This window comes from Dendropsophus ebraccatus, chromosome 15, assembly GCF_027789765.1.
Source record: "Dendropsophus ebraccatus isolate aDenEbr1 chromosome 15, aDenEbr1.pat, whole genome shotgun sequence".
Lineage (NCBI taxonomy): Eukaryota > Metazoa > Chordata > Amphibia > Anura > Hylidae > Dendropsophus > Dendropsophus ebraccatus.
In genome coordinates this window covers 64,415,544-64,430,821 of record NC_091468.1, presented here as the reverse complement: position 1 = coordinate 64,430,821, position 15,278 = coordinate 64,415,544, and the positions used below count along the sequence as shown (strand labels likewise).

The 15,278-nt window shown below is 42.6% G+C and overlaps 1 protein-coding gene across 1 annotated transcript in view; it reads right to left on the bottom strand.

Annotated features, from left to right (window-relative positions):
* Positions 1-15,278, bottom strand: part of SYNJ2 (synaptojanin 2) — a 67,467-nt gene that overhangs the window by 7,858 nt on the left and 44,331 nt on the right. The window contains exons 12-21 of the mRNA XM_069954598.1: positions 14,705-14,896; positions 13,461-13,545; positions 12,264-12,404; positions 9,842-10,034; positions 9,304-9,462; positions 6,828-6,984; positions 6,120-6,237; positions 4,492-4,710; positions 2,349-2,427; positions 626-794 (exon numbers count right to left, since the gene is read on the bottom strand). Coding sequence (XP_069810699.1) covers positions 626-794; positions 2,349-2,427; positions 4,492-4,710; positions 6,120-6,237; positions 6,828-6,984; positions 9,304-9,462; positions 9,842-10,034; positions 12,264-12,404; positions 13,461-13,545; positions 14,705-14,896 — 1,512 coding nt within the window. The remainder of the gene's footprint in view (positions 1-625; positions 795-2,348; positions 2,428-4,491; positions 4,711-6,119; positions 6,238-6,827; positions 6,985-9,303; positions 9,463-9,841; positions 10,035-12,263; positions 12,405-13,460; positions 13,546-14,704; positions 14,897-15,278) is intronic.

Sequence of the window (15,278 nt, the reverse complement as noted above, 5' to 3'; positions counted from 1 at the left end):
TTTACTTCTAATCCTCCAGTACTTATCAGCTGCTATATGTCCTGCAGGAAGTGGTGTATTCTTTCCAGTCTGACACAGTGCTCTCTGCTGCCACCTCTGTCCATGTCAGGAACTGTCCAGAGCAGGAATTCTATGGGGACTTCAGCCCTCAAATACTACTACCCCCACCATGTTCTAGTTGCCTGCAATAAAGCCTTCTTTAGGGGTGCCTACGCTAGTGTTATAACCCTTCTACTCTAAATAATAACTCTACTAATAAAAAATCTCCAGTCTTCCAATACTTACCAGCTGCTGTATGTCCTGCAGGAGGTGGTGTATTCTTTCCAGTCTGACACAGTGCTGTCTGCCGCCACCTCTGTCCATGTCAGGAACTGTCCAGAGCAGCAGCAACTCCCCATAGAAAACCTCTCCAGCTCTGGACAGTTCCTGACATGGACAGAGGTGGCAGCAGAGAGCACTGTCAGACTGGAAAGAATACACCACTTCCTGCAGGACCTACAGCAGCTGATAAGCACTGGAAGATTAGAGGTAAATTACAAATCTATAGATCTTTGACACCAGTTGATCTAAAAGAATTTTTTTCCCCGCTAGAGTTTCCCCTTTAATATTTATTTAACTCACTGACCTTCTGATTCATAGTCGAGACTAGAGAAATCAAAATTTTCTTCTAAGAGAGAGGAGTTAGCGTTGGGTGACAGCAGTACCATACTATCCCTGTTTCTTGCTATTTCTTCCTGTAGACCCTTCAGCCAGTCTTTCGTCTTCGGTCTTACTCTTACTGTTTTTCCTTTTACCTGTCAAAAAAAGTAGTAATGTCACTTTTGCAGTCCGTACTAAATGTTGAGGATAGACAAGTCTACTTAAAGGGGAACTATCAGCAGGTTAGAGGAATCAAACCTGCTGATATTTCTCTATTTCACAGGAGATGTCGAGGAGGAGGGTATGTGTCTTACCTTCATCCTCTGCGCAGTTCTGTTGCAGTTGGTCATTTTTTGTGTGATTTTTACTCAATGGTCCGGTGAGACACTGCCCACCACCATAGCACGATCCGACCCTTTCTAATGATAATGAATGGGGTGGGCAGTGCTCCTAACAATCTCACCAGACTGCGGAACAAATGACTTACTGCAACAGAACAGCGCAGAAGAGGAAGGTAACAGACAAACCTTCCTCCTTTGCGTCTCCTGTGCAGTAGGGACACATCATCGGGTTACATTCGTGTAACAAAACGCCAAGCCTTTCTGCCCTAAGGGTTCTTTAACACATATAGATTTGTCAGCCACAGGGGCCACAAATGATTGCTGATCAGCGAGATCAGCACTCGTCTGTAGTACATTTCCACGGCACGACAAATCGGGGGGCCCGGCATCATGTGATCATTATGATGACGGGCGCTCCGAAACTGTTTGTATCTTCGTGGTACTGTGCGGACAGGTCAGTACGGTACCGCAAAGATTTAAACTGATTATACCGGGTTGCATGGTCTATGGTTTTATCCATGTTTTCCAGGACTCCCTGGGGCTGCATCTAACCTCTCCAGCTGCCGGGAGTCCAATGCAGAGCATTCTAATTCAGAGAACATTGCAAAACCTGAATAGTTAGGCAAGTCCACTCAACACTACTAGAGATCATCACTTTAAAAGGGGTAGTTCCGCCAAAAAGTATTTTTTTTCAAATTAACTGGTGCCAGAAAGTGCCAGAGATTTGTAAATTACTTCTATTAAAAAAACTTGTCTTCTAGTACTTATTAGCTGCTGTATGTCCTGCAGGAAGTGGTGTATTATTTCTAGTCTGACACAGTGCTCTCTGCTGCCACCTCTGTCCAGAGCAGTAGAAAATTCCCATAGAAAACCTCTCCTACTCTGGACAGTTCCTGCCATGGACAGAGGTGGAAGCAGAGAGCACTGTGTCAGACCACTTCCTGCACAGCATACAGCAGCTGATAAGTACTGGAAGACTTGAGATATATTAATAGGAGTAAATTACAAATCTATATGACTTTCTGAAACCACTTGATTTGAAAGATTTTTTTGGGGGGTGAACAACCCCTTTAAATTACACTCCTGTGAAGGAATAATGTGCATATGAAAGAACTAATGCCTAGCCCGAGTCTTATTTCCCAGAATTATTACACTTATAAACCGTAATCACATTTCGAGGAGCTACTGTAAGAGTTCAAAGGCAGAAAAGACATAATACATTCCAATTTACTTTGACGTATTCAGTGCAGATTGCAAATCACAAAGACATAATTGCATCCAGCAGCTCCCACCTTCTGCAGTCACCGCCATAAGCCTGGAGGCTATTACCTGCTGTAAGTACCATACGTTATCTGAGAGGCTATTTACCTTCAATCCATCGAGATCCAGAACTCTCAGTGCTGCCCTGCTGTCTGCGAATGTCACCATCATCTGCCCTCCAATTAACCTAGGAATAGAAAACCACAATATGTCATCCTTGCAGACATTAAAGACTGTTGGGAACATATTTTAAAGTGTCACTATCAGGTTTTTTTTTTGTTTTTTTTTGCAGAAATCAATAGTCCAGGCGATTTTAAGAAACTTTGTCATTGGGTTTATTGGGAAATCTGCCATTATCTGCATTCAAAAAGACTTTCCCCAGGTCCCCCCCCCCCTCTCTCAGTCACTGCTCATTATCAGGAAATCTCCACTCTTTTACATCAGTTGTTCCCTGTGTAACCTATGGAGAGGGGAGGGGGAGGAGGGAGATTAGTCGGCAACAGAGAACCAAGGTTTACACAGTGGAAGTTGTGTGAAAGCCGCTATTCAGAGGTCAGTGCTGTCTTCAGAGGAGATAGCTCGGTGATGTAGCTATAAATTAACTCTTTGTTGTCCTGTTTTGGTGCCTCATCTCCCTCCACCCCTCCCTTCTCCATAAAGAACCATGAAGACAGGGGGGAGAGCTTCAAACTGCTTTTTCATGATAAAAATGCATTATTCGGCTAATAAACCCAATTACAAAGTTTCTTAAAATCGCCTGTACTATTGATTTCTGCAAAAAAAAAATAATTAAATGACAGGTACACTTTCAGAAGACTTTACTTTATCTGTGGACTAGAAATGAGCGAACCTGCATCTAATTACAGGTGGCTGGAGAAGCTGGATGCCGCCCTAAGGCTGCCTGGAAAACATGGATACAGCCATAGGCCATAAGCTGTAGACTCCTAGGTCTGCATCCAACTTCATAAGCAACCACCTATCAAAATGCAGAGCGCGCTCGACGTTTGCTCACCTCTACTGTTGATTTGGGGTTGTGATGACCAGCAGTTTTACAATATACTATTTTTTTTTCATTCTTTACATCAATGTTATACATACGGCTAAAACTGTGCTCCATGCTCCCTCCGTGCCGATATTTGGTCTTTTCTCTGTTAAAAAAAAGAGACCAAACACAGGAAGCCCCGTCCTCACACAAGGAGGGACAACTGTCCATCATGCAGGTTGTATATTACCTGAGACAATTACCTTACACTAATTATACTATTAAGTTTTACTAATTCTATTGTCAGCTCTGCAGCTTACCAGGAGACAATGCTCTGTGTTATGTATAATGTCACTGTGTGGTTACAGAGGTTTTGGTGCTGTGTGACAGGAGAGCTGACCATATAATGCAAGCACGTGAGGATTCTTTAATACTGAATGTGGACATGCAGCAGCTGTACACATGTACAGTGAAGACTTTCCCAGCTCTGTGCACAACGAGGAATGGCTGTCAATCAATACCAAACCATGTCTGAGTGTTTGGTCTGTTTTTTTGAACAGACAAAAGACCAAGTATCGGCATGGAGGGAGCATGGAGCACAGTTTGGCAGGGAGGGGGACACCTAGTGGCCATACGTCTAACTTTGACTTAAAAATAGAAAGCTTAAAACAATAAAATAAAGAGTATATTGTACAACTTCTTGCAATCACAACCCCTGCTGATATGTATGTATGTATGTATGTGTATATATGTGTGTGTGTGTGTGTGTGTGTGTATATACATATATATATATTTTTTTTTTTTTTTTTTTTTAAAGTGCCTCTTGACCATGGAAACTTAATCATTTAAGTTTCACATTTTTAACTTTAATTTCATCACTTCAGTAGGGTTTAACCATCAGCGATGTAAGTCAATGACTACCCCTTGTGAGGTACCCTATATGATGGTTGAAGCACCGTGCTACAGACTTTGCTCATAATAATCTAATAACATAATAGAGACTCCAAACATTTAATAAAAAAGTAGTAAGAACTGATATCTGGTTAACTCCAGTATAATCTGCTTCCCCTGACTTGCTTTATGGGGGTTGTTCTCGCCATTTTTGGATAATTCAGCTTCAGTCACTAAGTAGTTAAGTTTTTAGCAGTAAGAACATACTTCCAATTTGTTGCTTTCTACTTTTCGCTCCATTAAGTGCTTTTAGCTGTCATGGTGGATTGCCGCCCACTCAGCGCATCACACAATATTTGTTACACAATCTGCGCTCACCGTACGAGGACCACAGTGCCGTGATTCTGAAACCGTTCCACCAGCTCGGAACTTAGATCTTCCGGAAACTCGGCCTTCTCCTCAGGTGTCGGAGAATCTATGTGGACTTCAACGGTGGCGTCCAAAGGCCCCTGGGAGGAGGAGATCTCCTGGAATACCTTCTCTCTCATTGGCACATCCACCTCCTGCACTTCCACCTCCACAATGGCCAACACAGGTCTAATCAGAAGACAAAGACATTAAGAGTCCATATGTGCAGATTTACAGATCTAACACCCCAAGGAAAGCATCGCTGGAGACCAGGAGGAAGCAGCGGCAGATAGAGCAGTCGGCTGGTTTCCCTACGCTCACCCAATGCCAGGTCCTAGATGCTGGTTTGACACATGGCAGATTTTTTGGAAAACTACCAATGCAATTTTTGTGCCAAAACCAGAAGTGGATCCAACAGGATTATATTTGCCATCCCATCTGAATCCACTTCTGGCTTCGGTACAAGAACTGCCGTGTGTGATTCCAGCATCAAACGGTCGGGCCTCCTCCTCTATGTACAATGTAACTCTTATGTTTGGCAATGATGTCATCAGCTATGGCCCCTATATGGTTACCGATGGCAAAAAAAAAATCATACAAAAGAATACAATGTTCACACACTTATCCATCCTCCACAATTACTAAGTGGGAGGAATATGCCCCCTCCTCCGTATATTGTAATGATCATATCCAGCGGGCTTTTACTTAGGCCGATTACCTGCCAGGAGAGTTGCTAGAAAGGCTCCCTAGGCTGATGCGCACACATAAAGGAAAGACACCTGTTCATCATGCAGGTTGTATATCACCTCACGCAATTAAACAGACTAATTATATTATTAACTTTTGCTAATTCTATAATCAGCTCTGCAGCTTACCAGGAAACAATGCTCTATGTTATGTATAATGTCACTGTGTGGTTACAGAGGTTTTAGTGCTGTGTGACAGGAGAGCTGACCATACAATGCGAGCACCTTCAGGATTCTCTGCCACTGAATGTGGACACACATCAACAGTACACATGTGCAGTGAGGGAGACACCTAGTGGCCATATGTATAAACATTGATTTATACACTTTTTGTACAGTGTTATCGGGGGCTGCCATATTGCCTGGGCTGTTTTTAACAGCACTTGGTGACATGCTTTACAGCAAGACTCATGGACATAGACAACAATAGACAGACTCTGTCCCCTTAAGATTAATGTGTGTAACATCATTGAGCGTGCTCTGTGACCTTTAAAAAGATCATTCCTCAGGGAACTGCTAATGTCTCCTCTATCTACTGGTGTCACATGACGCTGCAATGCTGTACCGATCCCTTTACAGCAGACTCCTCTTATCACCACAGGCACAACAGGAAGTGTTTCTCAGCTTAGTTTTAGCCCCAGTGGTGAGAATGAAAACTGACCTCAGGATTATTTTATATTATGGTTAGAAAAATCCAAAATTAGGAAAAATGTCACCAAAATTTTTTAAAAATATATAACATAAAAAAATTATTTAAACAATAAGTAATTTTCTTATGACACTGTCCCTTTAAATAAATTAAAAATATTTTCAGAGACCACATATAGAACATGAAGTTACTATGAAGAATACCTGTGATCAGATGATGGAACCTCTGCTCTCCCATAATACATCAGAGCACCAGGACTCCATGTGTGTTTTACTTTGGAACTCCAATCCAGATCATTGTCCAGAAGATTAATGTCTCCAGCTACACATAGAGGAGGTTAAATACAGATGAAGCATATTATAATATAATAATTAATAATATAGAATAATAATATAATTATATAATAATAATTAACAATATAATATTTATTGATAGCAAGTGTGATGAGAGTAAAATTTAGGTGTACAAAACTTTTACCAAGATTTGTTTTTCTCCAAGACACCAGAGAAATAAGCCACTATTACCAAGTAATGCTATAAAAAATATAATTATAATAACAACAACATACTACTACAAAAATGAAGATAATAATAATAATAATAATAATAATAATAATAATAAATGTATATTTTTTTTATTATCATCATCATCATCATCTGAAAATGTTCTTACTCAGAATGCAATAAAAGTTATTCACGTGACCATTACAGACTACATGCCAGGAATTTTTCTTATTTGCTTATATAGTGTAATATAAAATGTATGGCAGTAGCGGAGCTGGAATGACACAGATGACAGAAACACTGGGACATAATGTGCATTATATGGGGAAAAAAGACAAAAAAAAAGAAAAAAAAAAATGACCCCTACTGTTTCTTTAACCTCTTCATGACCAAACCCAAAACAGATACCTGATTTCTCGAATGGTAACTTCTTCCGCCACCATAATACTCTGTCTGTCCAAGCTGGTGTTCTGCACTTCTCACTAGTGTCATAGGCTTCCGACCCAATGTCATACTTGTAAGTTGGTCCAAAGTGGATTGTACCTTCATAGAAGTCTTTGAATATCTAACAATAAAAAAAAAATTCTAACTTCAGTATAAAGTAATATTAACATTTCCAAAGAGTCTTTGTGTACTTATCAGCTGCTGTATGTCCTGCAGGAAGTGGTGTATGCTTTCCAGTCTGACACAGTGCTCTCTGCTGCCACCTCTGTCCATGTCAGGAACTGTCCAGAGCAGCAGCAAATTCCTATAGAAAACCTCTCCTGCTCTGGACAGTTCCTGACATGGACAGAGGTGGCAGCAGAGAGCACTGTGTCAGACTGGAGAGAATACACCACTTCCTGCAGGACATACAGCAGCTGATAAGTACTGGAAGACTGGAAAGAGTACACCACCTCCTGCAGGACATACACCTCACATCTGATTATAAAACATAGATACAATTTGCCATGAATATTTGTGTTTCAGTCTCAGATTTCCCACATTATCTGAAACGTTAAATGCATCAATAAAAGCTTTAAACACCATTAAACAGGTACAATTGGATTTTCTATGTATGTAGAAGTGACAGGCCTGGATCTGCCATGGAAATGTATTCTTTTGTGATTCATCACGACTAGCGATTCTCACATCCATTACTGGATAATAGCGCGCGGATTATACAACACTTCAGGCGCTCGCACCCACCTGATGAATGTCAAGCACACTATTCTTATTCAAACCAGATCCATCTGGGTAATGAGAAAAATACTTAAAGTTACCATCTATTTAATCAGGCTTCTGTACGCTGTATTGTGCTGGTATTTCTGTCATACTAGGTCATTGCTCCTATAGATCAGACCTGAATACGTATGTATGGCTCCTACATCGAGTTCTGTGCTGGGCCGGCAAGGAATGACGGAGAAGGGCAGCACTGACTGCAGCAGAAGAGCCACTGACTGTATCATCAGAATCAGTACAAGAACGGCTGCTCGCACCTGGCAGTCGGCTCTCCAGTGGTGTTGGGGGATCTGTGTTCCACAGACTTGATAAAATGCACACGAGACAGGCAGCTGCAAACTAGTTATCTGGGTTGTGACTAGTCACAGCTCTCTGTCCTGTCCTATTGCCTGTCTATCATCTGGCAGAGCACGCTGACTTTTTAAAAAATTTAAATGGAGAGCCGGCCGTGATGGCTGATCAGGTGGCCTAAGCACTCCATGCAATGCAGGGTAATTGCATCCCTGTTCTCAGGGGCGGTGAAGATTCCAATGGTCAAAAATCAGCATATCTCCTATCCCATGGAAGCCCAGATGGGAATATCCCTTTAACCTCTTAAGGACCCATGCCATACCTGTACGTCATGGAGTCCGCCGGTGCTTTGAAATGAGCTCACTTCAAAGCACGTGGGGATCGGCTGATATATGCAGCCAGGTCCTCACTGTTAATGACGGGCCGCCGCGATCACGCAACCACCCGCCATTAACCCCTGCAGTGCCACTGTGCTCCTGTTGCTGACCGATTGGCAACCCTGCAGTGTGCCTGCGGGGGTTCCGATCGTTGTATCTGACTGCCGGAGGTCTCTTACCTTCCTCCTGGCAGTCAGATCGCTGCACAGACAGCCTCTACGCAATGATCGCAGATCAAACTGATCAATGCTATGCTATGGCATAGCAATGATCAGTGTAAGAAATCCCCTAAGGGGACATAAAAAGTGTGGGGAAAAAAAACACACCTTAGCCTACCCCCAATAAAAGTTTAAATCACCCCCCCGTTTCCCATTTTATAAATAAAACACATAAAAATAAACATATAATATACCGTAAAGTGCGTAATTGTCCCATCTATTAAAATAATAGATATTGTTCCCATGCGGTGAATGTCATAAACAAAAAGCGGTAAACAAAAACCCCGCCAGGATTGATTATTTTTATTACATTTTATTTAAAATAAAATGAATACAAAAAAAAAAAAAAAGATCAATACATTTCAACTACACAAATATGGTATGAATAAAAACTAGAGATCATGGCGCAAAAAATGACGCCATACAGCCCCGTAAAAAAAAAACAAAAAAAAACGCCTGTACAGCCCCATTGTAATCACACCTATTAGCAAAAATAAAAGAGTTATGGGTCTTTGAAGCTGAGGAGGAAAAAACAAAAACGCCAAATTGAAAATTGTCCCGGTCCTTAAGGCCATTTTGGTCTCCGTCCTTAAGGGGTTAAAACATCACAGCAAATCATCGGTATGAAATAGTCCGGCTCTGTTCACACACACAAATACATTTGGTTCTGGCAACACATGCTAAACCTTCTTTCACGTTACAAAACCCGGCCAAAACAGGTCATTGACTCCTATACCACACAGCACAGGTGTGAACAGATCCCAATCTCACACCTACTTTCCCATTAGCCTTCTGCAGTTGAAGTTGGTCAAACTCCAGCAATTTTTTCCAGTCTTGACGTTTGATAAAGTAGAAGACTTCTTCGTAGGTGAGGTCCAGCCGATAGTTAAAGTCTCCACACCAGAACACATAATCGTGTGAGAAGACGTTTCTGCCCTGTGTGAACAGGAACAAAGTGATAGAGCCTCATACAATTCTATTACAGATGGAAAACGTAAATGAAAATATAACACGGTGGGGTGCCGCACTACTAGAGATGAGCGCAACTCGGCACAGTCAGGTCCGTCCCAGCCCGGAAGTCTTTGCATTTGATTACCGGTGGCTGAAGAAGTTGGATGCAGCCCTAGGGAGTCCTGTAAAACATGGATACAGCCATAGGCTGTATCCGCCAGGACTTAATGGGCTGCATCAAACTTCTTTAGCCACCGGTAATCAAATGCGGAGACTTCCGGGTTGGGACGGACCTGACTGTGCCAGAGTTGCGCTCATCTTTTCTTCCGTCATCCTATGATCTTAATATACTGATGACACTTACCAAGGGGAAGCTTAATTTCTGGGTGATCTCTTTGTAATCCTCATTTCTCTCCTTTACTTGGGTATGTCCAGCAGTAAAGTGACTGCATATAAAGCAGAAGCTGGTGCTGTAGAACTGGAAGCGGACGGCCACCGCGCCTTTGTTACCGGTTTTGCCTCCCATACCAGTCTTTACCGTGTCCACCGCCAATTCTCTATCCCAAGAAATACCAATCATTTCTTTATGTAGCACCAACATATTGCACAAAATAATATCCTACACTTGAAATTAAGCTGTTAATGCCCCATAACATGTATGCAAATCTTTAAAGAGACACTATCGCAATTTTTTTTTTTTTTAAAGAAAATGAGCAGGGGTTGTGATCACAAGCAGTTCTGCAATCTACTCACTGTTTTCTATGATTTAATGAACACTATACATATGGCCACTAGGTGTCTCCCTCACTGTGTATGTGTACAGCTGCTGTGCATCCACATTCAGTAGCAGAGTGTCCTTGGGGTACTCGCATTGTATGGTCAGCTCTCCTGTCACACAGCACCAAAACCTCTGTAACCACACAGTGACATTATACATAACAAAGAGCACTGTCTCCTGGTAAGCTGCAGAGCTTACTAAACTTTTACTAATTCTATTATTAGAACCTGCATGATGAACAGGTGACTTTCCTTGTGTGAGTGCACAAGGGACTGGGATTTTTTCTCTTTGAACGGAGGGAGCATGGAGCACAATTTAGCCATATGTATAACATTGATTTATACATAGAAAATGTTAAAAAGCGATAAGGAGAGTATACTGCAAAACTGCAATAATATGCAATCATTAACTTGTATATACTGATCAATGCTGTGCTGCTGCATTGCATTGATCAGTTATATCGGCTCTCTGCTCATTAAGTCTGTCTGAGACAGAAGCTGCCAGAGAAGGCAAGCAAGGTTATCCAGCACTACAAAAACACGGCCACTTTCTTTCACAGACAGCACCGCTCTTGTCTCCAATTTGGGTGCAGGTTTTGTAACTCAGTTCCATTGAGGTGAATGAAGCTTAAATGCAAACCGCACCAGACCTGGAGATGAGAGTGGTGCCGTCTTTAGAAGGAAGTGGCCATGTTTTTGTAGCCCTTGAGAACAACTTTAACCCTTTGAGGACCAGGCCCAAAATGACCCAGTGGACCGCGCAAATTTTGATCTTAGTGTTTCCGTTTTTCCCTCCTCCCCTTCTAAGAGCTCTAGCACTCTCAGTTTTCTATCTACAGGGCCATGTAAGTGCTTGTTTGTTACAGGAATAGTTGTACTTTGTAATGGCGTCTTTTATTTTACCATAACATGTATGACGGAATCCCAAATATATTATTTATGAAGAAATAAATCGGTGAAAACGTAAAAAAGAATGCAATATGGTAACGTTTGGGGGGTTCCTGTGTCTACGTTATGCACTATATGGTAACAGCGACATGATACTATTATTCTATAGGTCAGCCCGAACACAACCATATGCAGGTTACACAGATTCTCTAATGTTATATATATTTTTTAATGAAATCCTTTTTGTTGGCAATTAATTATTAATAGAATGGGCCTATTGTGATGCTTATAACAGTTTTATTTTTTCACCTATGGGGCTGTATGGGGTGTCATTTTTTCCGCCATGATCTCTAGTTTTTATTAAATACCGTATTTGTGAAGATCTGATGTTTTGATCACTTTTTATTATTTTTTATATATAATGTAATATACGCAGTTCACAATGACGCTTGTTATATTTTAATAGATCAGACAATTACGCACGCTACAGTATATAATATGTTTATTCATTTTTATATGTTTTATTTATATAATAGGAAAGGGGGGGATTTTAACTTTTATTGGGGAGGGGTTTTGGGGTAGTGTAATAGTGATTTTCTAGTTTTTTTTTTTTTTTTTTAACACAGTTGTAGTCCCTTTGGCGGACTTGTACATACATTAGTCTGATTTCTACACTGATCATTGCTATGCCATAGGCATAGCATTGATCAGTGTTATCGGCGCTCTGCTCATTGAGCCTGCCTGTGCAGGCTTAGTGAGCAGACCACCGATCAGACCGCACGGAGGCAGGTGAGAGATCTTTGGCAGTCCGTTAGAACGATCGGGACCCCCGCAGTCACACTGCGGGGGTCCCAATCGGTAAGTGGCAGGAGACTCGCCCTGTCACTTACACTTAAAGGGATTAATGGCACGGTGCAGCACGATTGTGGCTGCCTGTCATTAACGGTAAGGTGCCGGCTGCTCACTGCAGCCGACCCCACCTCCTATGAAGCGCACTCCGCTCCGGAGCGCGCTTCATAGGTAGGGCGTACAGGTACGTTCAGGGTCCTCTGGGCACAGGTACGCCCTAGGTCGTCTAAGGGTTAAGGAAAAACACAAAAACAGAGATGTGCATACATTACCTGATGAAAGGCATGTGGTATGGCCGAACAAAAATAAAAAGGCAGACTCCAACAAGTTGCCCTGAGGTCAGCATTATGTAGCGGTGAGATCTGGAGATCGCTTTCTGTATCTGCTCCGACCACACTTTCCTATTTTTTGTGCTGCAAATAAATTTAGCAAAATGTTCAGTTTATTACATTTTCACTAGATCAGCGCTTTACTATAAAGAATGCACTGGTCTAAACACAAACCGCCACATTAACCCCTTCCCGCATCACAATAAAACTGTACATCCTGGTGCGGGTGGGGGATTCAGAGAGCAGTCGTGAGCACTTTCCCAGTTTATAAATAAAACATGTAAAATTAAACAAACATATTTGATATTGTAGTGCGCCCAATTGTCTTATCTAGTATGTATAACATATATAACAATATTGTTCCCGCATGGTAAATGGCATAAACGAAAAGTTGACTGCATACACACAGCATGAATAGATAACTGCCAATAAGCAGCTGGTAGGCGGAGTTTTCAGCTTCTCATGAATATCCAGGACTACTGAGCTCATGCACATAATGGAGAGGACTACTTATTGTCCATGTTATTCAGGAGGATATCTCTGGATCAGCTGCACAGAACAATTTGAGTGATACATCATCCTGCTCAGCTTCTCAGTCACTAGTTTATGCTACCCTGAGATAGGACACCATAAACCTACTGACAGAGTCTCTTTAAAGGAGACCTGTCACCCCCCCGTGCCAGGGTGACAGGCTCCCGACCCCCCGTTACAGCCCCCTATACTCACCTGATCCCGCCGAGTCCCACTTTTGGATCCGGTCGGGTCACGGAGATATCAGCTCCCGAAGCCCGGCGCGCGCGCTGACAGGAGGGTCCGATGCCCATAGAGAATGACGGAGCATCGGACTCCCCATTCATTCTCTATGAGCGTCGGACTCTCCTGTCAGCGAGTGTGCGCCGGGCTTTGGGAGCTGATATCTCCGTGACCGGACCGGATCCAAAAGCGGGACCTGGCAGGATCAGGTGAGTATAGGGGGCTGTAACGGGGGGTCGGGAGCCTGTCACCCCGGCATGGGGGGTGACAGGTCCTCTTTAAAAAAATGAGTTGTGAATGCCATGTTCTGTGTTACGAAGGTGGAGAGTGATTATAAACAATACATTTACAGATCACTTTCATTTCCATTTGATAACTATGGCTGACCTTGCACTAACAATGTTTCCAGCGCTCAGTTCGACCATTTCCTCAAATCCTACAGCAAATATATCTGGAGGGCCACTCTCATCATCTGGAAGACAAAGCAAAATACACAACAAAAGGAATTTTACAGAAAAGTAATAAAAAGCTCCACAAACCTCTGAATCAATGGGGGCAGAGAAAACCTGATTCACACACATGACAGTTATCTGCGTAGATGTGAAGACATGCACCATCTTAAAGGGGAACTCCAGCAATCCCATGAAATGCAAAAAAAGCATATAGGCACTCACAGATCCCCCACTGATTGTTTGACACCTTTTCCACTTGTCTACGCTGCTCCTAGCCCCAGATGATCCCAGCTTTAAATCATGGCATCCGGCCAGGAACCTACATCTCCCAGCATGCATTGTACCTCAGAGCCAGCTGCAAGGTACCCACCCCTATCTTGTAGTATCTGCCCACCACTGGCTCCATCCATCCATATGTAGTGGAGAGAGATGAAACAACAGTGTTTCCTTTCCCCTATACTACTCAGGAGAGGCTGTTGTTTCCCCGCCCTTGGCCAGGTGATCACTGTGTGATGTCAGTGGTGGGCAGGGTTACAGATGAGGTGTTACAGCTTGCCTGGCAGCAGAAGAGATAGCGATCATGTGACCTCTGTCTCAGGAGGGAGAGGGGAGGATAGAGGAGAGGAGACAGAGTGGAGCAGGTAGTGAGGATTTTCTGCAGCTTCAGTCTGTGAGTCAGGATGTGCTGCAGACAAACTGACCAATTCACATAATAGAAATCTATTACACACAAACCTAGATTATGGGTGGGGACTGAACAGGGTTAAATCTTTCTTATCAGGAGTTCCCCTTTAAATCCACAGCCTATACAACACATTGCGGATTTTAATCACTGCAACAAAAAGCAAAGCAACGAAATCTGCTGAAACTTTCACAAGAAAACACAATGACATTTCTGCACTGGTACAGCGTGTTACTATGTCTTAAAGGACGGTTGTAGAAAGTTATTCTCGTTACTTAACTTAAAAAGTCACCATAAACTACTTTCTATTAAACACGAAGGATAAAAAAAAAATGCAAGTAAAGTTACAAGTTACGGCCACACATCTTTTTTTGGTCAGAGGTTACTTTTGGATGGACGTTATTTGGCCGTGAAATGGCGGCCATCCAACAGCCCAAAAAGATGTGTGGTCATGGCCTTAGCAGGATTTGAATGTTTTGCATAGCAGCTCCACTTACCCTGGAAATCAGGAAGTCCTGACAGTTTGGGAGCATCCAGCAGCCAGTCGGTGAGCTCACTCGTGCTGAGGACGTTGCTTCGGAACTGCTTCCCTCCATTCACGTTCCAGGTTCCCACGGCCACACGCGTCTTTTTGAAATTCGTAAATTCAAACTGACGTTCTGACATGGATTTTAAAGCGCTTGGATTAACTAGAACATAAACCAGAACATGTCAAGGTAAAGCAAAAAGGAAAAAAAAAAAGGTTTTATGCTTGATGAGACAGCAATGTCTAGATCTCCATTACTTATCAGCCGCTGTATGTCCTGCAGGAAGTGGTGGATTCTTTCCAGTCTGACACAGTGCTCTCTGCTGCCACCGCTGTCCATGTCAGGAACTGTCCAGAGCTGCAGCAAATCCCCATAGAAAACCTCTCCTGCTCTGGACAGTTCCTGATATGGACAGAGGTGGCAGCAGAGAGCACTGTGTCAGACTGGAAAGAATACACCACTTCCTGGAGGACATACAGCAGCTGATAAGTACTGGAAGGCTGGAGACTGTTAAATAGATGTAATTTACAAATTTGTAAAACTT